This window comes from Malaclemys terrapin, chromosome 5, assembly GCF_027887155.1.
Source record: "Malaclemys terrapin pileata isolate rMalTer1 chromosome 5, rMalTer1.hap1, whole genome shotgun sequence".
Lineage (NCBI taxonomy): Eukaryota > Metazoa > Chordata > Testudines > Emydidae > Malaclemys > Malaclemys terrapin.
In genome coordinates, this window is record NC_071509.1 from 17645667 (window position 1) to 17671097 (window position 25431).

A 25431-nucleotide genomic window follows, 5' to 3' on the forward strand; every position below is an offset into this window, starting at 1 on the left:
TCAAAATTAAATTCATTTTTAATTCAGCTCTTCAAACAGTATTTAAATCAAGCTACTTACATTCATTAAAACCGCTTCCTTAAAGGCTAATCAAGTAAACTATAAAAATTTAAAAGTAGATAAAGTACTTAACTAAAATAACTGCACTAAATCTTTGGGAGAACGTGTACTGTGTGAAAAGTATTTCCATAAACTAAACTGACATTCAACATGAACTCCGGAAATATCTCAAAATCAAATTCTCATCCATCCTGAGAAGTGGCACAGAGAAGAATCGCATGGAAAGTCATGAAACATCCTCAGATTTAACCTGAGGATGTACACAGCAGCAGTATACAGAGATTTAATACAATGAAAATACTCTAATCTGAAGTGACTGGGTTACAGATCTCTGCCTTTGGACCATATATTTTTGTCTCAAGTTAAACAGAACCTCATGATTACAATTTCATTCATAACACAGAATTGGTATAAGACAAAAAAATCATACTTGGCTGGACAAAATGCCATTTCTAGCACAGCACATTATGCTTGACAACAATAAATGGACACACTTCTGCCGTTAGTGGGAATATAAATGCCACAAGTCTCTAGACATTAAATATTTACACTATGGCAGTGGCACAAACTAGTGTAACTAATGCCTGAATTTTCAGAAATGCATGCCCAACGTTACTGTGCATGGAAACGGGGGATTTGTACTCAAATATACAGTACTGATATTGTGAACGCACAAGGGAATGTAGACGTGCACACACACTTTTAGGATTTCCACCTTAAATCCGTTTCCAGGAAATGATTATTCTATAAATAAATATTTGATTTTACAAAATGAGTTTGGCTATTTTTAAGGATGAACAGTAAAAAACTGTTCTAAATATTGCTTTTATGCTTAGGCATGTTAACAGGACAGGGTGGATGGAAAATACTTTTAAAGCGATTCTTCAGTGCAAGTTATTACTTTCCGTGGAAATGAGAAAAAGGACCTTATTTCTCCTTATACTCTTCAGGCCATTGACCTGATGAAGCCACAAAAATGAATGTCCATTTCTACACTATATTCACATAGTCACCATTAAAGTATGCAAGTCAATTAAAAAGTTAGGGGGGGTTGTGTAGTAAGAGGCCATTGGCCCATTTCTCATTTTCTACTAGCTCTAGTCTAACATATCCAATAAGATGCTTGCAGAACTTAGAAGCATGTTGGACTCATTCAAACAATCTAAACGTCAGAAGTTGTTTATTTTAAAGAATGTATGTCAATTAGTATTCATGACATTACAAAAACCATTTTATTTGGTAAATATTAGTGAGTCTTCTAAGACTGGGGTTCACACAACAAATTTTTTGATGGCCTCAGAGTGTGGCCACCAACTCTTGCTGGTGGCCAGTCTGACAAATTTTCGTAAAATACTTAATTAACTTTAGGAAAAATAAATAAATAAGCACATATGCATGTCCAAATCATTGTAATTTATTTATGGAGTCTCCGCCCCCGCCGACTCAATAATAAAAATAATGCACAGTTGTATTTTGGTGTCTCAGCCCCTGCTGCCACCCCCAGGCCCCACAGATCCCTCCCCAGGCTCTCAATCACCCCTGCCCCCCCATGGCCTCACACCTCAGGCTCATCCCACTCCATGCCTCTTGACCTCAGTGCCTGGTAAGGCCAGCCCTGCTGAAGCCCCATTGCCCTGGGCTGAAGCCCAGAGCTGGAGCCAAGGGAGGGTGGGAGCAGACCTGAAGCCTCACCAGCTGGGGCAGGGGTAAAGCCCAGAGCCCCGCAGCTGAAGAGTGGCAGGGGGAGGGGCTGAAGCATGGAGCCCACTGCTGGAGCCCCAGGGGGGGCTGAAGGCCACCTCTGGCTGAACCAGGGGAGGAGGCTGAAGCCTGCCTCTGGAGTCCTGCAGCTGAAGGGGGAAGGAGGAGGGCTGACGCCCTCTCCTGGAGCACCTGGACACTGCAGGGAGGGGTTTCTGTTTGATCCCTCCCCCATCTCTGCCCAGGGGGCTGTCATGGCCAAAGGAAAACACTCTGGTGACTGCATGTGGCCACAGTGGCCGCATTTGAAAAACACTGTACTTCTATAGATACAGCACTACCCTTAAAAGATGCAAGACTATTTTACATTTATGTGTATTAGTGCATTTGGTATACTACAATATTATAAAGTGTTACACTAAGCTCTATTCTTATGACACAAAGATCCTCTGAAATTAAAACTTCCAATCACCTCAAAGAGAAGCTTTTTATAGTTAAAAAAAATAAAGAAATATACAGTGAATCTACTGGGCAAACTGCTCAGATAGGAAAGCTCTTATTAAAAAGACATACTGACAATCATCTTATTTTTACTTTATTAAAAAATACTCTGCAATTCTATAGTGCTTTTCATCCAAGGATCTCAAATCCCTTATGAATTAAGCTTCATAACACCTCTCCAGTAGAAGATTATTATTCCAAATGGGAAAACAGACATAGAAATTGACTGTCAGTGGGAGAGCCAAGTTCAGACTCCCATTTCCCTGCTACACCTACTCCATCAAAGACCACACCTCCTTACAACTGTGTTGTGCAAACTTGATTGAAATAAATAATAAATTATCCTTATTTGCAAAAATTATTACAGAGGGGAAATGCACACACCTATCTGAGAGCAGAATTCAGCCCACTAAGACTGTGTAGTATGAATAATGTAGTCTGAAAGAATACTGTAAATGTCAGTTCAAAATAACCTCCCCCCAAACTACTGGAGAGTATTTTAAATTATTAGTTAGTGTTGTGATTATTTTTTTTTTCAGACTTAGCACAAGCCTGAAGCTAAGGAATTCAATTTGATTCTAGTCAAATAAAAAAAACTGATGTCAGTTAGCAATTTTTTATGAAAGAGATTCAGATCCACATGGCCAGCCTCCGTGTCAAGTTTCCATTCCATAAGATCTGAAACAGCTGAGATATGAAACCCAGGAAAATCATCCTTATTAATTAATATATAGTATAAATAGTAGCCAGTATTTCATAGTAAAGAGTGAATGCCTAACAGTTGTGATGCATGCTCGAGTATTTTCCCCAAATATAAATAGTCTGGCAGTTTATATATATATGAATATTAGAACAAAAAAAGAGGTCTCTATGTCATTTCTAAGTGCCCTTAAACCTGTCCACAATACAAGTTTTAACCATATTTGTAACCAGTTCTTGACATGTCTGGTTTGTGTCTACATATCACACAGGCTGTGGCTACACCAAAGTTTAAATGAAATCTCCCACTGTTGCAGCTCACTGCTTGTATTACTATGCTTGGCAGAACTGTTTTTTTTTTTTTTTTAATAATTTTGGCAGATAATACAGAGGTTTATTTTTAAGCATTTTTTTAGATTTTTATTTATTTAAATTTTCACCTTTGCAGGAAAGGGGGGGGAGGGGGAAGAAGAGGATGGTGGTAGTCCAGACAATAATTATTTAATGACAGTAGATGTTGAGATTCAAAAAGTTAAAGATACCTAAATGGCATCCGTGCTCCAACTCCACTAAAGCCAGCATTACAACATGCTATATACACATTGAGGTGGGACTCTAATAAGTTCTCAAGCAGCATTTTTCTCACTTTGCCTATCTATAAATTTCAGTTAGTATTGCTGGAAATATTTTGTCATCACTTTGTGCATGTATGGTGAAATCAACGTTTACTGACATTTACCAATAAAAATCTAATTCTTCAAAGCATAATTGTTACCAATGGTGAGAGCTCTAGTGTAGAGTGGCTGCTATCATGTTTTACAGTATGCCACCTACATCTGCTCAAAGTGGTCCTACATGACCTACAGTGATTCAAATGCTGGCAATCACTAGCACCTTGTCTACACTCCCACTGCTACTATCTACCCCTTGTGGAGCTGCATCAGTGGGAGGTTTTAAGGAAAGTGTCAGAGTAAACAAGGCCACACAGGTTTCAGAGTAGCAGCCGTGTTAGTCTGTATCCGCAAAAAGAACAGAACAGGAGTACTTGTGGCACCTTAGAGACTAACAAATTTATTAGAGCATAAGCTTTTGTGGACTAAAGCCCACTTCTTCGGATGCATACAGAGTGGAATAAAGGCGCTAGTACTAAGGTCTTGTCTGCACCAGGAAAATCTCTAGGCTTTCTGCATTGGTGCAGTTCCATTGTGGAAGCTGTAGTATAGGAAAGCACAGGCATTTTTACCACTGTGTTGTCTAATCCACACTCTGTCTATACTACAGCTTCAATCACTGCTACCAACAGCGCAAAACCTGCTGACAAAGGAGCCTGGTGGAGACACATGCTAAGAGGTATGCAAAATTCTCCTATTCATGTTAAAGCAGTGATAAATGTTTATTATCAGGCTTCAAAATAAAGCAAAAAAACAAACCAAAACCCATTTCACTAATAATGGTCATATCTGAAATAGCCAGCATGGCTACACGTTCTTATCCAGGCCTGACATCCCATTCATTTGGAAAAGCAGTTGCCTAGGAAAAAGCTACAGGTTTTGACACAGCCGAACGTTCTTTTGGATTACTCAGAAAATTGAGACGATCACTGCTCTCCTTCCAAATATGGATAAGTCATGCTTAACAGTAGCGTTAGCTAGAGAGTGTTGAGACTCCAAACAGGGAAAAAATAGCTTTAGCTACAAGATGCTCTAAACAGCACCAACAGCACTTCAGGTTAATGAACTGAATAAACGACCCTTTTTGAATGAGCTTCCTTGTATACTAAATATATCTGGAAACAAATTATTTTATATTCTTCTTTGCGCTAAGCATCCTGCAGAAGTTACAGAACTTTGGGAGCGTAATTTCCTAGATGTCTATAGTAGTTGACCTGTGGGCCTGTTTTGGTGGAAAGGAAAAACACAACACTGAGACATCTGTTTTGAGGAAAGCCCACAAAGATTAACATGGACTTTACAAATGGATTCAAGATGAAGAAAGGTAGGTTGCGATTTGAGCCGACTATCCTTAGCAATAGCAACTTGCTTAGTACATCTTATTATAAAGGAAAATTAGCCCTTAGCAAAAGAATCATTAAACACCAATGCTTAATTCTGTACCTAGAATAGCACTTAAAATATAGTTAGTTTACCAGGATTTCACCTCTGATATAAGGGAAGCAAACGGGGCACTATTATTGGTTTAAAGTGCATCCAAGAGTTTGGAAATGAAAAGCAAAAAACCCCACAAAACTCAACAATCTAAAATTTTAACTGTTATGTTAGTGAATAAAAACTGAGAACACATTTGTGGAGTGGGAAAAACTGAAAAGAATATGTTGGGTTGCCATTTTCAGGGCTTTGAAGAAGAAAACTCCAGAGCTTTTACCTTTTCAGAAGCAGAAGAGCAAGAAACAAATCTAATGGGGCTTGCATCCAACCCTGCTGTGAATACATTCAGATTTCAAAAGGTAAATTGTACCAAGATATTATTCATTGTATTATGCAAACATCCAAAATGCAAAACTTGGCTCGGCAGGTTGGACAAGGCACTTGGCTTGATAGCCAGGTCTCTGGGTGCTGCTGATCCTGCCGGCTGGCAAACCATTTCCCCATGCAAGTCAGGCACCACATAGGACGACAGTAGCATTGCTGGCATTCTCCTTCGTTTGGCTCTTGGCAATTTTTAACAAGCTTGATATTTGCATTCATCTGCATACACCCTATACATGGCTCGAGCTCCTAGAGAGAGAGAAAAAGGGTAAAGAAGCAACACAGTATAGCAAATTATTGCTTTTATTGCTCTTCAACAACATTTACGAAGCTACTTGAAATGTAGCGTTTGTTATGTATTCTTCTTCCCCCAAAAGGAAGGAAGATATATTGGGTGAATCCTGTCTCCAGTGAAGTTAATGGGTGTTTTTCAAGACAGCCAGGATTTCACCCACTGGGAGTTTTCCAGCAAATTTTGTATAACTGAAAAGGACAGACTATCTGGGCATTTATCCACAGTTAGTCATGTTGGGTGTGCACCTTCAGCCCCCAGGGGAAGGTGAAGGCTGGAAGAACAGTTATTAATAGTTTTATTAACAATAATAATTTGCATCGCCATTGGGCTTTCCAGCCCAGACCCTTAAAGCATTTACGTGGTCCAGCAGATAGGGCACTAAACTGGGAGGATTACACCTGAGTTCTATTCTCAGCTTTTTCAATCATTAGTGTGGCAAGCCACCTGGGCAAGTCACTTAACCACTCTGTGCCTGACTTTGCTCATCTGTAAAATGGCCTTTATCATATTTACCATACTTTGTACAGCCCTTTACTCTATAAATGAAAAGTGCCAAGTATTATTTATAATCAAATTAGTCTCATACTTCCCCTGCAAGATATTATCTTCATTTTACAGAGGGGGAAAACTCAGACACAGAGGGATCGAGTACCTTGCTCAGAGTCACTCAGAAAGTAAGTCTCAGAGCTAGGGAGATACCCTAGATCTCTCAATTCCCATTTCTGTGTTTTAACCCCCAAATCATAATCTCTCTTTTTCAATGTAGACCATTACTTATGGTATCAGTCAGTATCAAACCAAAACCCAGAAGCTCAAGTACTTTACACCTAAAGATAGCACAAGCTAAAAGGACTGAAATAAAGTGACTCTCTCTCAACCCAACAGCTGTACAGGTCTGAGCCTGAATGTTTGTTTCCATTGACACTTGGTCCTTATTATTACTGAAGAAAAGATTCAAAATGTTGTTTATAATGAAAATAAGGTCCAGATTAGGAATCATTAAAGGATAATAGCCCAGATCCATAAAGATGTTTAGGCACCTAATTTCCATTGATTTCAAAGGACATTGGGTATTTAAAAACCTTTAAGGATCTGGGCTCAGATCTAAAGTAACTTAGCTCTCCAGAAATACAAGATGTAAGGTGTGAGACTAGCTAAGGCAAATTGTCAAGGCAGGGTATGCCCATCAATTTCAGTTATTAATAGGAGTTGTGACTTCAGCTCTCTAGACAACATATGGAAATTTAACTCCATCATTTCCAAATTCCCCAGGTAAAACCCTAGCGTTGACATTAAATTAAAATAAAACTCCTTATTATGATATTTTCCGTCCTCCCCCAAACTTAATCAATCAATGGCTTCTCTTGGAGCAAACAGCAGAAAAACCAGCCAGGTTTACTTTACTAAATATTTACTGAACTGTAAGATAACCACTATGCAAACACAGTAATCATAGATTTGACTAAGCCAGAAACTACAATTATTATAATGTCAAGTGATTAGAATCTCCCACCTGATTGCTGGGAACAGGGTATGTCGGATTAATTTCCACCAGCGATGTAAAGGTTTCCAGAAACAAGTCACTGAGGCTCTGATGGATCACAACGTTAGCTGCATTACGGATTGGAGCATGAAGTTTCTCTCGTAGTTCCCCATACTCTGTGGAGTTCAACCTAAAGAAGAAAGGATGGAATAGAATGTCACCTCATCATCCATTTAAGTAAGAAGAGAACATTTATCTTGCTTGCTACTTTGAAGCATAACATCAAAGAAGTGAATAACTAGAAAAATTGTGTAGCTTGGTGCAATCTGGTATCTAGTCAGAATAAATAAACTTTGGGCTTTTTCTTTTTTAAATAGGTAGTAAAAGGAAAAACTGTATTTTCCTTTTCCACAGGTCAAGACAAACCCTGAAACCCTAAACTTGTTCACTCTTTTTTGAATTGTTGTGGTTGGTTCATGTGGGACCGTATTTTCAAAACTGGCTTCTCGTCTTGAGTGCCCAACTTGAGACACCTTTGGCTTGTTTCTTCCGAGATGCTGTGCACCAACACTCCCACTGATTTCAAATGGAGTTGCAGGTCTAGGACACCTTGGAAAATCATGGCCAAGTTCAGTCAAGTTGGGGGTTCCAAAAATTGGGACACCACAACCGTGAAGCCACTTCTGAAAATGTTGGTTTTAAGCATGCATGAAAGGGGCTAGTCTGACAATCCTGAAGGGTGAAGCCATCCCTTTAGCTACAGGACAGATATAACCTGGACAGTGCGTGCTTCTCACACTGGCCATCATCATGCCTCAACCAGACTGAGATGTACAGCTACTAGGGCTCAGAGTGTAGTTCGGACTTCATGCCCATTCAGTTCTTTGGCCTCTCTGCCAAGACTGCCAAAAGGGGCTATACAAGAGATAAATCAAAATATTACATAAAACCAAAATAAACCTTGTTCACCAGTAAGTGTAAATCAACTTACTGAGTCGCTGCAGAATTTACATATGTTACCTTGCCCAGTCCCTTCCTCGACCCATTTGCACTCACTCATTTACATCATGTCTAAATTCTAGTTTGTAAGCTCTCTGGGGCAGATATCAGTTTAGTTATTGCTCGTCAGGCACATATCACATAGCTAGGTGCAATACAAATAAATAAATTAGGGTTGTCGATTAATCGCAGTTAATTCACACGATTAACTCAAAAAAATAAATCGCGATTAATCGCAGTTTTAATCGCACTGTTAAACAATAGAATACCAATTGAAATTTATTAAATATTTTAGATGTTTTCATACATTTTCATATATATTGTATTCTGTGTTGATTAAAATCAACGTGTATATTATTTTAAAAATGATAATAGTATTTTTCAAGTCACCTCATACAAGTACTGTAGTGCAATCTGTCATGAAAGTGCAACTTACAAATGTAGATTTTTGTTACATAACTGCACTCGAAACCAAAAAACAATGTAAAACTTCAGAGCCTACAAATCCACTCAGTCCTACTTCTCGTTCAGCCAATTGCTAAGACAAACAAGTTTGTTTACATTTCCAGGAGATAATGCTGCTCTCTTATTTACAATGTCACCAGAAAGTGAGAGCAGGCATTTGCATGACACTTTTGTAGCCGGCATTGCAAGGTATTTACATGCCAGGTATGCTAAACATGCTCCTTCATACTTCGGCCACCGCTCCAGAGGACATGCTGCCATACTGATGACGCTCATTAAAAAAATAATGCGTTAATTAAATTTGTGACTGAACTCCTTGGGGGAGAATTGTATGTGACCTTCTCTGTTTTACCTGCATTCTGCCATATATTTCATGTTATAGCAGTCTTGGATGATGACCCAGCACATGTTGTTCATGTTAAGAACACTTTCACTGCAGATCTGACAAAATCAAAGAAGGTACCAATGTCAGATTTCTAAAAATAGCTACAGCACTCGACCCAAGGTTTAAGTATCTGAAGTGCCTTCCAAATTCTGAGAGGGACAAGGTTTGGCGCATGCTTTCAGAAGTCTTAAAAGAACACCACTCCGATGCGGAAACTATAGAACCTGAACTACCAAAAAAGAAAATCAACCTTCTGCTGGTGGCATCTGATTCAGATAACGAAAATGAATATGCACCAGGCCCCACTGCTCTGGATTGTTATCGAGCAGAACCCGTCATCAACATGGACCATGTCACCTGGACTGATGGTTGAAGCATGTGCATCTGGCACGTAAATATCTTGCAACACCGGCTACAAAAGTGCCATAAGAACACCTGTTCTCACTTTCAGGGGACATTGTAAACAAGAAACGGGCAGCATTATCTCCTGCAAATTTAAACAAACGTGTTTGTCTGAGTGATTGCCTGAACAAGAAGTAACTGAGTGACTTGCAAGCTCTAAAATGTTACGTTGTTTTATTTTTGAATGCTTTTTTTGTACATAATTCTACATTTGTAAGTTCAACTTTCATGATAAAGAGATTGCACTACAGTACTTGTATTGGGTGAATTGAAAAATACTATTTCTTTTGTTTTTTTACAGTGCAAATACTTGTAATCAAAAATAAATAAAGTGAGCACTGTACACTTTGTATTCTCTGTTGTAATTGAAACCAATATATTTGAAAATGTAGAAAACATCCAAAAATATTGAAATAAATAATATTCCATTATTGTTTAACAGTGTGATTAATCGCGATTCATTTTTTTAATCGCTTGACAGCCCTAAAATAAATAAATGAGTGTTAATTAGTGCCAACCATTGTACTGCTTTGTATGTAGAATTATGGGTAACACAACTGAGATTTCATGTTTCACATAGGCTATCCCTACATCCATTAGATCAGGGATTGGCAACCTTTCGCGGGCCGGGCTGGTTTGTTTACCTGCCGCGTCCACAGGTTCAGCTGATCGCGGCTCCCACTAGCCGCGGTTCGCCGTTCCAGGCCAATGGGGGCAGCGGGAAGCCGTGGCCAGCACATCCCTCCGCCCATGCCGCTTCCCGCCACCCCCATTGGCCTGGGACAGTGACCCGCGACCAGTGGGAGCCGCGATCGGCCGAACCTGTGGAAGCAGCAGGTAAACAAACCGGCCCGGCCCGCCAGGGTGCTTACCCTGGCGAGCCGCGTGCCAAAGGTTGCCAATCCCTGCATTAGATGGTAACAACTCTGTATCACTATTGTCCAGCAACATTGACCGTGTTCACATTAAGCTATTTTTGCACACCCTTGCTACCACCAGTTTAGCTCCAAAGGTGGTAGCCACAGTGGCAATGCTAGTTTAGATACGGCTCCTGGTGGCCCCTATTGTTTTAAGCACTGCTCAGCAGAGATCACCACAACATGGGGCTTAAAACCTGTGGTAGAGGGTAACTTGTCTATACTAGGGCTCTCATATGTGCTATCACTGGTGGAGCTAAACCTGCAGTAGCAAAAGTGAGAATCTGTAGCAAAAAATGTTCTAATATAGAGAAGGCCATAGAGGTAAAGGCTCTACATCCTATTGCTAATTCTCTGAGCTACCCATGTTCTTTAACTAAGATTTTCTTTTTTAAACCTGCTCTTCCCCCATTTTGAGGCACCACAGTGATACAGCAATTTTGCTTTAAACAATGATGGCACACAGGAAAAAATCAGGCTGTGAAAGGCAATTACTGATGGATCTTTCTAGGAAACGGATGCCTCTAACACAAAACCCCTACATTGGGATTGTAATTTCAGGAGCATGATGAAATCTTATTTGGACTGTGCAGTTTGCAGGGACACAACTAGCTCTTTGGTTCTGTCTCAGCCAGAACCAATAAAGAATACTCTTCCATTACTAGAAAGAAATCTTTCAAGGCTAAGGCTAAGCTGATTTAACAGATCAAACTCTTGTCTACAGAGATATAGTCTCTAGTACTCAGCTTTTCAGCCTTTAAAAGTTAAGCTTAAATACTGATCATATGTATCTGAAAACAACACATCTTGTTTTGACTACATCTTAACTTCAGTAGACTGAGAACCATTTTGATAGGTAATTTAACCTATGATAAAGTAAAATTAATCCTGCCTCAGCAGAGGGGGATGGACTAAAGGGCCTCCTGAGGTTGAGGTCCCTTCCAGCCCTACATTTCTATGCTATTTTAATGTAGGGCTGCAATCACACTGAATAATACTTCGTTAACGTTACAATATGTAGGAGTCTGCAAAAAATAAAAACGGAAAATGAACAGTTCATGAGGCCTGCACCTAGGAGATACTTTAAATGAGACATTCCTGGGATACCATACGTATTCGTAATGTGCTGGCTAGAACGTGTCACCACTGCCCTTGGCTGAATGGAATCACATCTGCTCAAGTGTTTGTGATGCTACCTTCTGGTGTCTGCAGACTACAGAGTGGATAAATGCCCTAACCCCCAATGTTTTCTGAAAGTTCAGGGGGAGAGAATCAGATACACCTGACTTGGGAGAAGGCTGAGAAGGGTTTAATGAGCAGAAATGGGCAGGGTGTGGGATTAACCGGAGCAGCAGAAGAGTAGAGTACTGGAGAGCGAACTAGTGGTGCGCAGAACCGCAGCTGCAGGCAGGTGCAAGAAGCCTTGCAGTGGTTGGAGAAGCACAAAAGGCAGGGTACCAGGAGCAGAAAGGGAAGCCCAAGTGTTGTTTAGCACTGCTGGCCAGCAGCAAGATGGTAGAAACTGGGGCTGGGCGTGAGGGTCAATGGAGAGATGTGTAAGAGAAACTGAAAAAAATCAATCAACTGTGTGAGAAAGGCATGATACAGCCCTTTGGAGAGCTGCTCCAGTGCACTGCTAAATGAAGAATTATAGCTAAAGGCAATGTTGCTGATAGCAAGTAGAGGTATTCCTTCAGTGCAAATGGTAGAGGCCTGTGTGTTCAGGGCAGAAGGTCCTAGGTTCTCATGTAGAACATATGTGATGTCTGGGGCCTTGTTCACACAAGTGAATTTTTACAAAAACTTTCCACTGTTGCCAGCAGTGGTGCAGCTCAGCCTGTGGGTATGCACCTATACTGCACACAGTGGGAAGGGGAAGTTTTGTCCTATGTCCTATTATGACTTAGTTATGTTACATCTACATTATACTATGGAGATTTGCTATTTTTGCATTTTCTTATTACAAGAACTTTCTGATTTTATAAAAACTATTCTTGGTGCTAGTTTATTTAGCCACAAAAGGAAAGCCCTGATATTTCTTTGGAAAAAATTACCAAGGTAAGTGTCTGATTCTTAACAGTGGATGTGACTTTGCTATTGCCTCATTAAAACACAATTGAAATAATCAGCTAATGAATAATCTTTGTGTCACCACCTTCAAAGCCCTATACACATTTGTCCCTTCCTACTTATACTCCTTTGTCAAGGATTGCATTGGGCTCCTCCCTTCCCCCCCACAATCGCCACAGTTCTGCAAATGTTCCAGCTTTGTCAGTTTTTCACACAATCACCCTTGTGCCTTCTTTCATGCTTCCTATGACCTCCCTGAGCTATCCTGCAAGGGTCCTGCCCGGTCCACTTTTAAATCTCTCTTAGACACACCTCTGTCATGCTGCAAGTCAAGCTGATTTGTATATAGGTTGTCCATTACTGTGGCCTTTTCCTTAAACTCTGTCTACTTAACTGTCCTTATACTAAGCTACTAGAAGTAGGGACCATCCTTTTTCAGGGTTTGAACAAGGCATAGCGGATGCCATTGTAAATAAACAACAACACATTGAAATTGATGGATTAGTATCTTAGATCAGGCCTGAATATATCTGCTATTCTAGTTTAGACTTCACAGCCCACTGACATTTACGATTTAGTCTGTCAGTCATATCCACAGTCTGTCCCACAGACTAGAAGCTTACAGATTCAGCTATGGACACTGTCAGCTACTTTTTCAAATATATAGTTTTGAATATCCTTTTAGAAGCATGAATAAAAACAAACAACAGGGCTTTGTTTGTTTACTCCTTTGTGAGACAGCATTACTAAGGATGTCAGCATCACTAAAAATAGCCTTTGTTAACTACATTTTGCTGCAGAACTATAGGTTCATCTAGCTACATAAACAGTGACTTGTAAAACAAAAACAGCAATAGAGAGGGACAGTGTAGAAAACAGAGAATCGGTATTTACAATCCAGAGGATATTCACTAAGAACATAAAAATGGCCATACTGGGTCAGACTAATAGTCCATCTAGCCCAGGATCCTGTCTTCCGACAGTGGCCAATGCTAGGTGCCCCAGAGGGAATGAACAGAACAGGTAGTCATCAAATGATCCATCGTCTGTCCCCCTTTCCCAACTTCTGGCAAACAGAAACTAGGGACACCATCCCTGCCCATCTTGACTAATAGCCATTGATAGACCTATCCTCCATTAACTTATCTAGTTCTTTTTTGAAACCTGTTAGTGTTTTGGCCTTCACAACATCTTCTGGCTAGGAGTTCCACAGGTTGACTGTGTTATGTGAAGAAATACTTCCTTTTGTTTTTTTTTAAACCTGCTGCCTATTGATTTCATTTGGTGACCTGCAGTTCTTGTGTTATGAGGAGTAAATAACACTTCCTTATTTACTTTCTCCATACCAGTCATGGTTTTATAGACCTCTATTACATCCCCACCCTTAGTCATCTCTTTTCCAAGCTGAAAGTTCCAGTCCTATTAATCTCTCCTTATATGGAATTTAAATTTAAAATTAAAATCAGGTGAAATTTGGGGCCAAAGCTACTTGTCCACTCTTTAAATTAGGTTTGCTTGCAATATGTCACTGTGATACCCTTACGAGATGTGGTTGTGTTATGTATGTTTCAAAGGAAGAAGGAAATCATGGATGAATCATGGCCAATTTTGCTAGAGTCACTGATTTTTATCACAATTTTGACAGAGAAGGTTTTCCCTTGTTCCCTCTTCTCCCCCAGAGCTCTTCTAGTGGCTTCCCTCTCTTTAACATGCTCTGGGAATGAGTGACTTGTTCCTCTGATTGGCCAATATGCCTTCATTGCCTTACAGAGTAGCAATCTCCCTGAACAACATTTTCCCCCTGCACGTTGAGGGTACTAGAGACAACTTTCTCTGTGGGCAGCAAAGGGGAGGTGTCAACACCCTAAAAGTTTTATATCTGCTGCTGCTGTGACAGATCCCGACACATGTGCTTCCCTAACCACCAACAAATAGCATATACTATGCGATACGGCATAACATTGCAAGGTTAATTTGTTTTACCGGATATCAAAAGCTTTCACATAGGGATTAATACTGGCAACACGGATGGTGAGGAACTGCACGGGCATGTTTGAATCAGGTGAGAGTTCGTGTTGTCTGGAATCTGTCACTGTCAGATGAATGTCCTGCTGTTGGGCAACATGTAAACTGTAGGTGGTCACTTTCATCACCCAAGTGTCTGTAACAATCACTCTTGCTCCTGGTGCTCCAGTAGCAAACTTGTCAATCCTCCTGAATTCTGTATTGATGGAAGAAGCCACTGCCCGCCAACCAGACTGTGGAAGAGCATGAAAGGCAAGTGTCCGAGCTAAAGGATGGTTATCCCAGCCGTTTTGTGACCAGTAATATGCCAGGAGGCCGGTGACTGTTGGAGCAAGAATAGCCAGCAAGAAGAAAATTTTCCAGCCTTCTGAGGCCTGGTAAAAATAGAAAAGCTGTTTCTCTGGTGCTGCAAAACACATGCCAACGTAATAACCTGCAAAGAAAGATATTTGCTTTCAGAAGACAATAGATATAACGAAGATAATATTTTTACTTCAAGGTCCAAGAGACACAGACAAGGTTTTCAGCTCGAGACCAAAAGACCAAAAACATCAAGACACTTGATCACGGCCTTGGATAGGCCAAAAGACTACTTACACTTGATCTTAGCTCACACACATTCACACCAATTGATCTAATAGTTCATCTGGCAGGCTTGCTCCACTCTGGGTGACTTGATTTTTTTTTTTTTTTTAGGGTGGTGACTTCAATTCCAACTTTCCTAGCCTGAGTCTTTAGAAGGCATTTATTTTTACCCAAATTATACAGTTAGTAAAGGGAGGTCATTGCAGTTTGCTAAGTAAATAAAACCATATCCCTATATAACATATAGTCAAACACAGCCAATTGAGAGTTACCAAGAATAAAAGTCAAGTGGTATGGTAATATGCAGGTCCCCAAGATGGACTTAACTCCATTATTTAAAATTTGACATTTGTTTTTAAACTTTATAATAAATGGATTCAGAACTTTGCCTGCACCACACTACCATCCTGAACTGCCTTTCTGTGCTTGCTTGCTTCCTTCTCTGGGGTTAGTTAATGCTGCCGGAGCAGGTCTTCTGATGACAACAACAGACGGAGAGAGTTTCTTGGCCAGTGGTGCTGAATGGTTCAGTTTCACAATTCACATGTAAATGTGATTTCATACCTGTGAGATACAAGATTTTTCCTCCCACAATGGATTACTTTGTTTAACACTACAGGTCAAGTATTATTTATGTTCACTTACACTGCCTTATTAGAGCGGTGCAGAGACACAGGGCACCATGGGTGGGGAGAATGCAAGACTGTCTTTATTTTCTGTTTACACAGAATTTTACCTCCCTTCAACATGCACCCTAGGGGCCACTTTCAATAGCGGCTCACATCTAACACCCCAAGCAGAACCTCGCTATTTGCACCATTTGCTGATTGTCAGATTCTGCAAATTATGAAGTAATCAGTCAGTTAAAAGGTCAAAAGATACTGCTATATCTCACAGTATTTTTTCACTGACATGTAGTTTCGTTTTATTTATAATATTCTGTAATATCTGAGTAAATATTCTATAAATTCATTATAAAACAATGAACTCTTAGTAATACCAGATCTCACTAGAGCATTCTGATATTAGATTTCCACTCAGGCAGGGCAAGACCATGGTTATTCTTGTGGAAATTAATGAGATTCTGATGCAGATGAAGGAACTGCCTTACCTCACAAGTACTTCAGATGTGTTCCTGGATTTGCTAAAGAGACAGAAGCATGTAAAGAGCCAAGCCCTCAACCTTCAAGATCTGGTTCTTGCCTTCCTTTAGCCCACACAGCCATACCCATGTCAAACTCAGTGCAGACAAGGCTACATTCAGTAAAGAAGTAGGGATGCAAATCACAGCAAGTGAAAGTGATGAGAAGGGGAAACCACACTGTCGGGAGACTGACTAAATGATGGCAGACCAGGGTCCAGGGCTTTCCACACACAAATAGTCACTGCTAACTGAAGATGCAATGGGACAGGCCGACAGCAGCGACTGTACAAATACCTATTTTAATTTGCTATCACCGTCTTCCTCCTTCTTACCACACAACCTAGCTATTATTACCCCACCCCTCCTTCACTGCAGCCCCCTGGCTATTTCCCTCCATCCCCTCCCCTCAAGCTATATTCCCCCTTCTCCACAGTCCCTTAGTTAATCTCATCCAACCTCCTAACTGTTCTCCTGCCTGGCCATCCTCCCACCCTTCCCTACAGCCCCCTTGCTATCCTCTCCCCACCCCTTTCCCCCTCCTCCCACTACTCTTCCCCACCCCTATAGCCCCCTAGCTACTCTCCCCCCCCCAGCCCTTCCCCCCAGCCCCCCCGCCCCGCTACTCTCCCCCCCAGCCCTTCCCCCCAGCCCCCCTCCCCGCTACTCTCCCCCCCAGCCCTTCCCCCCAGCCCCCCGCCCCGCTACTCTCCCCCCCCAGCCCTTCCCCCCAGCCCCCCTCCCCGCTACTCTCCCCCCCCCAGCCCTTCCCCCCAGCCCCCCTCCCCGCTACTCTCCCCCCCACAGCCCCCCTCCCCGCTACTCTCCCCCCCCCAGCCCTTCCCCACAGCCCCCCGCCCCGCTACTCTCCCCCCCAGCCCTTCCCCCCAGCCCCCCGCCCCGCTACTCTCCCCCCCCCAGCCCTTCCCCCCAGCCCCCCGCCCCGCTACTCTCCCCCCCCAGCCCTTCCCCCCAGCCCCCCCGCCCCGCTACTCTCCCCCCCCAGCCCTTCCCCCCAGCCCCCCCGCCCCGCTACTCTCCCCCCCCAGCCCTTCCCCCCAGCCCCCCCGCCCCGCTACTCTCCCCCCCCCAGCCCTTCCCCCAGCCCCCCCGCCCCGCTACTCTCCCCCCCCAGCCCTTCCCCCCAGCCCCCCCGCCCCGCTACTCTCCCCCCCCAGCCCTTCCCCCCAGCCCCCCCGCCCCGCTACTCTCCCCCCCCAGCCCTTCCCCCCAGCCCCCCCGCCCCGCTACTCTCCCCCCCAGCCCTTCCCCCCAGCCCCCCCGCCCCGCTACTCTCCCCCCCAGCCCTTCCCCACAGCCCCCCCGCCCCGCTACTCTCCCCCCCAGCCCTTCCCCACAGCCCCCCTCCCCGCTACTCTCCCCCCCAGCCCTTCCCCCCAGCCCCCCCGCCCCGCTACTCTCCCCCCCAGCCCTTCCCCCCAGCCCCCCCTCCCCGCTACTCTCCCCCCCAGCCCTTCCCCCCAGCCCCCCTCCCCGCTACTCTCCCCCCCAGCCCTTCCCCACAGCCCCCCCGCCCCGCTACTCTCCCCCCCCAGCCCTTCCCCACAGCCCCCCTCCCCGCTACTCTCCCCCACAGCCCTTCCCCACAGCCCCCCCGCCCCGCTACTCTCCCCCCCAGCCCTTCCCCACAGCCCCCCCGCCCCGCTACTCTCCCCCCCAGCCCTTCCCCACAGCCCCCCCGCCCCGCTACTCTCCCTCACCTCTACAGCCCCCGGCTAATCTCCCTCCCCGCAACTCTCCCCCTCCCCTCAGTCCTTCCCTAGAGCCCCCCCTCGCTACCCCTCTCAGCTGCTTCCCCCATCCCCAGCCCGCTCCCTCCGTGCCCCAGGCCCCGCCTCACCGAGCGGCAGCAGGCCGTGGGCCAGCATGGTGCCGGTGCTCCTCCGCAGGTGGTAGTGGACGAAGGCCGCGTCCTCGCTGCCCAGCCAGCCGGCCAGCAGGTTCTGCACGGTGAGCCCGGCCGAGCGGAACTCGTTGGGGGTGAACACGAAGCAGACGGCGAACACCAGGTAGGCCAGAGTGAAGGTGACGGCGGGGCTGTCCATGGCCCCGCGCCCGGCCCGGCCCGCTCCAGACGCGGCTCCGAGTCCGCCCGGCCCCGGCCCGGCCGCCGCGCAGTGCCCTGGGAGAGGAAGTTGTGCGGCGAGACAGAAGGCGGCGATCCCCGGCGTGGTCTCCGCCCAGCGGCCCACCAGCCCCCAGCAGAGCCGGCTCGGGACCGTCCCGGGGGCGGGGAAGCTACAGCGGGCTGCAAAGCCAGGAGAGGCCCCCGGGCCGTGAGCAGCCTTCCCGGCCCGCCGCGAACTCTAGCTCGGCTTTCGTGGACAAGTCTCCGGCTCCTAGCCCGTGTGACGCGAGCCTTGAACACGTAGCCAACTCCTGAGCGAGTTATCCAAAGTCCTCCCACAAGCACCGGGCTTCTGGGCTTCGAGGTCCAAAAACTTCATTGCAATCGGCGCCTTGATTTTTTAGGCAGAGCCGGGGCCATTTCACACAACGAGGCTGTCCTGCGTGCCCCTGTTGGTGTAATTCCCTACTAGCTCACTGCCTGTGGCTAAGTCAGTTCCTCCACTGAGAAGCCGGTGTAGCATGAGCTCTGGTCACAGGGGCTGTACAAGGGACTGACAGCAGGGGATCGATCCTGAAACTGATTCCTGTGGTCTTGGTCAAGTGACACAAACCAGTATTTTCCAACTTGCGCACTTAATGTTAGGCGACCAACTCTAGAGGTGCTGACCATTGCTAGCTCCCACTGACTTAAATGGGAGCTTTGAGTGCTCAGCACCTCTGAGAATTAGGCCACTTTTAATTTGAGTATTTTACTGGCTGAGCTAAAAATGGTAAGGGCTAATCTAAATTCTAAACCAGCTAACTATTAATGTGCATATAGTGTTCCTTGGAAGTCAGTGGAACTCCACACGGGTGTATGGCTTCTTCTGTAGAACTGGGGCCATGACTGAACAAACCTTCCTCTGGGCTTCGGTGTGTTTGTGTGTTGTCCGTCTGTTTAGATTGTGAGCAGGGAGGGACTGTCTCTTAATATATGTTTGTATATTGCCTAGCCAAGTGAGGCCAAGACCCTTTGGATACTACGGTAATACAATAATAACTCGTAATAACAACTGCAGGAAGAAGTCTTTTTTCTTCTACAGCACCAAGTGCACTGTCTGCACTTCATAATATTCATAATCATTAACACTTTCTGTGAAAAAGCAGACAAAAACTGAATAACTCCAGATGTATAACAGAAAGCATCACGCAGTGTTGTAACCTGCCATTAAATAAATAATAATAACACCCCCCGCCCCCATGGCTATCAAACCCCAGATACATTGTGGAGCCCTAAGTGAATATGTTTTTGCTGACAGAGACTTGGTCCTTTTTACATTTTGGCAACACTTGTCTTGAATGACTTTATTATGCCTCGAAAATATATTGAAATTAAACTGAATTTCAGAAATAAATAAGTTTTATTGGCTTGGTGCTTCATAAATACCAAAGGTCCTTATCCTGCAAAAGGGACCCACTTGTGCATACCCCTTGCTCAGACAAAGTCCTGTGCAAGTCCAGGGACTGAATCCTGACGTGAGGTCAATGCAGGTGTAGTGATCCACCTACCAACGACTTATTATGGCATTGGATCACTTATTATGGCATTTGTGCCCATATGAGCGTAAGAATCCTTGCAGCATTGGGACTTGAAATAGATAATTGCAATATTTATATTGCAGTAAGATTTTTAAATAATATGTGTGTAGGATTAAAGTAATTATTTACCCAGGTTACATTTTGTTGTAATAGAGACAGTTGTGGGGCTGTTTCAGTGACCTGTGCTCTTTATTAGTAAATATTACAGCCTGTTCCTTGTAGGAAACATTTATTTGAAGCAGAATATATTTAGGTCTCTCATTGGCTTTCCTGAGCTGACCAACATCAGCCCCTGATTCTGAGCCCCCTGAAGCCAGTGGGGAGAATTTGGTGCTTAGCTACCGGGAGCGAGATGAAAAAGTTCTCCTGTTACACCCTCATCCCTAGAAAACTACATTTCCCAGCATGCCTCACGCAGCACCGCTTAGTTCTTGAGAGACTTGGCTGGGGAGCTTTTATTAGGTGGGTGCCCCTCCCCCAACCCCCTCTTTGATTGGTCTGTTCATACCGAGGCCACCTCTGACTTGATAGATTTCTGGCCTGTCATTGGCAGAGTCGAGCTAACGTTGACATTTGAAATCCTGAAGCGGGTGCTGCGGCGAGTGGTGTCGGCTGGTTGCTTGCCGGTGAGGGGGAGCGGCGGCAGCGGCGTGAACAGGGGAGGCACCCGGGCAGCCGAGCGCACAGGCCAGGGCTCAGGCCTGGAACTCGCCGGCAGGTAGGAGCCTCTCCTCTCCCCCGCTGTGAGGAAGCCGGCGGGGTGGTGTGGGAGCCGGGAGGCGCTGAGGTGTCGGGTGGGCTCCCCGCTGAGGGAGCCTGGGGCGTGGTGCGGGGCTGGGGGGGGGATGTGCGGGGTGGGGGACTAATGGGGTTCCCTAGGCATGGTGGGTTTGGCTCCTGTCGCCCCCCCCCCCCCAGTCTGTCCTCCCTTCGCCGTTGTTTCAGCTCAGTGGTAACGTCTGTGGCTGCTCGGTGTGGGAGTCGCTGCTCCATTGTTGGCTCTGCTGGTAACCGAATGTCCTGGTGATGCACCAGAATAAAAGGCCATCTTTTGTTCCCGTGAGATGCGTGACGGGGACGTGGGGGACGGGAAGGGGGTTTAATCATCAGCTGACTTGGCAGTGGCATGACCGGGATCTCCTCCGCTCGCTGAGGAGGGTGTGTCACTCTAAGCCCGCGCCTTTGAGTTCTGTATTACCTTGGCAGACTTGCCTTTGGGGCTGGGACTTACTAAACATGATGACTTTTTGTGGTTGGGAAGTCTGAGTAAATCAGCCTGGCAATCATGTCTTCTAGTTATAAATAATTTTCGTTTATGTTTGCTGCTAACTTAAATGTGGTTTTTTTTTGGGGGGGGGGGGGGGGGGGTTACATTGATATTATCATCCCAATAATTGCTCTTACTGAGTGCTAAATATAAGAGCTAAATACTGCCAAAAAACTTAGTTTTTAAAAAATGTGGCATGTTTTACACATGTGTCCAAGGTATCTTTAAATATCAATGTTATTCTATGACTGATTCTCAACCTATTTACCGTTGTGGGCTACATCCAGCTCTCTGTGTATTATGTGGGCCACATCCACACAATATATACTACCTGTATGGCCCTGAGGATGTCATATGGGCTGTAGCTGTGTGCTGATTGGGCCCTAAGTGGTCTGTGGGTTGAGAACCACTGTTCTATGAAATGTACATAGACAACATGCACATGCCAGTATAGAACACTGGGCATGCAAAGCACTGAAGCTACCTGTTCTTCATGTCCTGTGTTCTGCTGAACAACTGAAGGCATTGTTCATAATGCTCCACAGAAGTCTCTTCTCTCTACGCTGAATAGTCAATGCAAACTTTTAAGTATGCACAACTGTATGAGTATTTGGGTACGCTGTTGCCATGATCTTAAAGTTTGACATATATGCCAAAATGTACTACTAAACAGTTTTAGCTGCACCTCTTCTAATTTCAGGTTTTGTGCATTCTGAGGCATTCACAGCACTTGGTCTGAGAAACTGGAGTTGACCTTTGTGTAATGGCCCATCCACTCCCAGTCTTTATTCAAGCCTAATTTAATAGTGTCCAATTTGCAAACTAATTCCAATTCAGGGAGATTGAATGTACTCTTGTACATTGGCCAAACCGGACAGTCTCTACGTAAAAGAATAAATGGACACAAATCAGACGTCCAGAATTATAACATTAAAAAACCAGTTGGAGAACACTTCAATCTCCCTGGCCACTTGATTACAGACCTAAAAGTTGCAATATTACAACAACAAAACTTCAAAAACAGACTCCAACGAGAGACTGCTGAATTGGAATTAATTTGCAAATTGGACACCATTAAATTAGGCTTGAACAAAGATGGAGAGTGGATGGGTCATTACACAAAATAAAACTATTTCTCCATGCTTATTCCCCTCCCCCCCCCCCCCCCCCCCCCCCCCAGTTCCTCATATCTCCTTGTCAATTTCTGGAAATGGGCTGTTTTCATTACCACTACAAGCAGTTTTTTTTTTTTCTCTCCTGCTGATAAAATCTCACCTTAACTGATCACTCTCCTTATAGTGTGTATAGTAACACCCATTGTTTCATGTTCTGTGTGTGTGTGTGTGTGTGTAATATATACCTACTGTATTTTCCACTACATGCATCGGATGAAGTAGGCTGTAGCCCACGAAAGCTTATGCTCAAATAAATTTGTTAGTCTCTAAGGTGCCACAAGAACTCCTGTTCTTTTTGCGGATACAGACTATCACGGCTGCTACTCTGAAACTAGCATTTATATAATAATTATTGAATACTTGCTTTCACTGTGCTCTAAACTTGTCTTTCTTTTGTCCTCGATATAAAATCCACTGAAAAGTAAGCATACTATAATTGTGCTCCCCATGATCACACATAAAACCAATCAGTCTACAAAGTCCAATGAGCTGTGTATAGGCTCCTTTATGTCAAAGGTGACATTGAATGGGAAAAATTATATTCCCTATAAAGCTCTTCTGGTTCTCATGCTAAAATATTATACACAGTATTTATGTAAATATGACCCTATGGTTCTATGTGCCTTATTGTGTCTGCTTGAACTGTTGAGTCACAATTTATATTTGAGGGGGATGAATAACTGACATCCTAAGAAAGTGGGAGGAAATGCATATTACACCTATATGCCTTCTGTACCATTTCAGAACATTAACTATTAAAAGCTCTGTTCAAATAAGGAGTTTGTAGAGCTTAATCATGATACATTATAAATAAAATGTAGAAATTTTGCAGGCATTCTGTTTCCCCTGCAAAAACTCTGGCTACGCCTAGCTTGAATGTCATGACAACTGCATGACTGCACATTCCTGTCAGGTTTGGGTGAAAGGGGGGGAGGGAAGAGAAGAGAACTGTAGTGACCAGGTTGTGTTTAAAAGGCAGAGTTGCTGATGTAATATTGTATGTATCTGCTTTTTCAATGTATTGTAGTATAACGTGCATAAGGATTTAGAATATTCGTAAAACTCGGTTCTGTGGCTGTTATAGTCTTTCTTAACCATCAGCCTGGCATGCTAGTGAAGTGTCCAGTTATCTGAAAGCACAGTTGTCTGACCACACCCTCTCATTCACGTGTGGGCATGTAAATGTGTTTATTTTCTAGAATGAGTCTGCAGATTTTAAATGGCGAAAACATCAGTGATGATCTAACAGCAGAAAGCTGTTCCTTCCTTTTCCCGTCACCAGAGTCCACAGGGAGACCTTCTATCCTTCGTCCATCACAAAAAGAAAATCTGCCACCAAAAAGTGTAGCAAAAGCTATGAAGGTATGTCTGCATTTATGTTAGCCTCTTCTCACTCTTAAGAGAACAAATCATGTATGTATTGTTGGGGGCTTAAAAATATTCAATCAGAAACTACTTTTTTTCCCCTCCCCCACCTCAAAGGTAACTTTTCAAACTCCTATGCGGGATCCTCAGACTCACAGAATCTTGAGTCCTAGTATGGAAAACAAACTTGAGACTACTTTCACACTAGATGATTGTACTGAAGTTCTAGGAGACCTTCATCTGTCTGAATCCAGCAATGCTGCGTGAGTAATCTACACTTGATCTTCTTGCAAATCATTAAGGCTATTAAGAGTGACTAGTTTGTGAATGCAATATATGTTGAGGATGACTATCCCTCATTATAAATTTGTCTGCATAATCCACTCTGACACTTTCATACTTGTCAGCAAGTTTAAATTGTACAAGAAAAGCAATCTAGTGCTGCAATTAAAAATGATACAGGGGAGCTACATAGCTGGAGCAAAAATACCCTAGTAATAAGCAGTACTACAATAGTAATTCCTGCGTTCTATTCCCAATGCTTTCACTGATACTGGTCAAAGGAGTCTGACTAGAGGCAGTGTTTGAGTTACACCTATAAAACGATGCTGTGAAGACAAGCCCTTAGACTACACCTTCGTAATAAATGTACATGACTAAGATGTCCCCCCACTCCCCAGTGGTACTCACTTGTAAGTAGGGCTGTCAATTAATTGCAGTTAACTCATGCAATTAACTCAAAAACACTAATCGCAGTTTTAATCACACTGTTAAACAATAGAATACCTATTGAAATTCATTAAATATTTTGATTTTTCTACATTTTCAAGTATATTGATTTCAATTACAACACAGAATATAAAGTGTACAGGGCTCGCTTTGTTTTTATTACAAATATTTGCACTGTAAAAATGATAAACAAAAGAAATCTAAAACTTTAGAGCCTACAAGTCCACTCAGTCCGACTTCCTGTTCAGCTAATCGCTCAGACAAACAAGTTTGTTTACATGTGCAGGAGGCAATGCTGCCTGTTTCTTGTTTACAATGTCACCTGAAAGTAAGAACAGACTTTCGCATGGCACTGTTGTAAATATCTTGCAATGCTGGCTATGTGCCAGACGCGCTAAAGATTCATATGTCCCTTCATGCTTCAGCCGCCATTCCAGAGGCCATGTGCCGAAGATGATGATGATGGGTTCGGCTCAATAACAATCCAAAGAAGTGCTGACCGACGCATGTTCATTTTCATCATCTGAGTCAGATGCCACTAGCAAAAGACTGACTTTCGATGGTTTGGGTTCTGTAATTTAAAAGAGTAACACTCTGCTGCGGAAGACTTCTGAAAGCATGTTTTACACCTCATCCCTCTCAGATTTTGGATGGCACTTCAGATTCTTAAAACCTTGAGTCGAGTGCTGTAGCTATTTTTAGAAATCTCACATTAGTACCTTCTTTGCTTTTTTGTCAAATCTGCAGTGAAAGTGTTCTTAAAACAAAGAACATGCTGAGTCATCATCAGAGACTGCTATAACATGAAATATATGTCAGAATGCGGGTAAAACAGAGCAGGAGACATACAATTCTCCCCCAAGGAGTTCAGTCACAAATTTAATGAATGCATTATTTTTTTAACAATCATTGAAGCATGTCCGCCAAAGTGGTGCCCAAAGCATAAAGGGGCATACGAATGTTTAGTATATCTGGCATATAAATACCTTGCAATGCTGGCTACAAAAGTGCC

At 43.7% G+C, this 25431-nt stretch overlaps 2 protein-coding genes across 4 annotated transcripts in view; one reads left to right on the forward strand and one right to left on the reverse strand.

Moving 5' to 3' along the window:
- Nucleotides 1-19767, reverse strand: TMEM129 (transmembrane protein 129, E3 ubiquitin ligase). Its single transcript, XM_054029435.1, has 4 exons — nt 18076-19767; nt 14447-14921; nt 7256-7415; nt 1-5696 (listed from the first exon to the last, which is right to left on the reverse strand). Exons 1-4 carry the CDS (start codon nt 18278-18280, stop codon nt 5448-5450), a joined length of 1089 nt encoding a protein of 362 aa, XP_053885410.1. The 5' UTR covers nt 18281-19767; the 3' UTR covers nt 1-5447.
- Nucleotides 18160-25431, forward strand: part of TACC3 (transforming acidic coiled-coil containing protein 3) — a 25828-nt gene continuing 18556 nt past the window's right edge. For 2 of the 3 annotated variants that reach the window (XM_054029431.1, XM_054029433.1), the window contains exons 1-4: nt 18182-18244; nt 20437-20601; nt 23525-23687; nt 23808-23953. In XM_054029431.1, the coding sequence (XP_053885406.1) occupies nt 23526-23687; nt 23808-23953 (308 nt within the window). In that variant the 5' untranslated portion in view covers nt 18182-18244; nt 20437-20601; nt 23525. Of the gene's footprint in view, nt 18245-20436; nt 20602-23524; nt 23688-23807; nt 23954-25431 lie in introns of all 3 variants that reach the window. The other variant, XM_054029432.1, reaches the window with a different exon arrangement.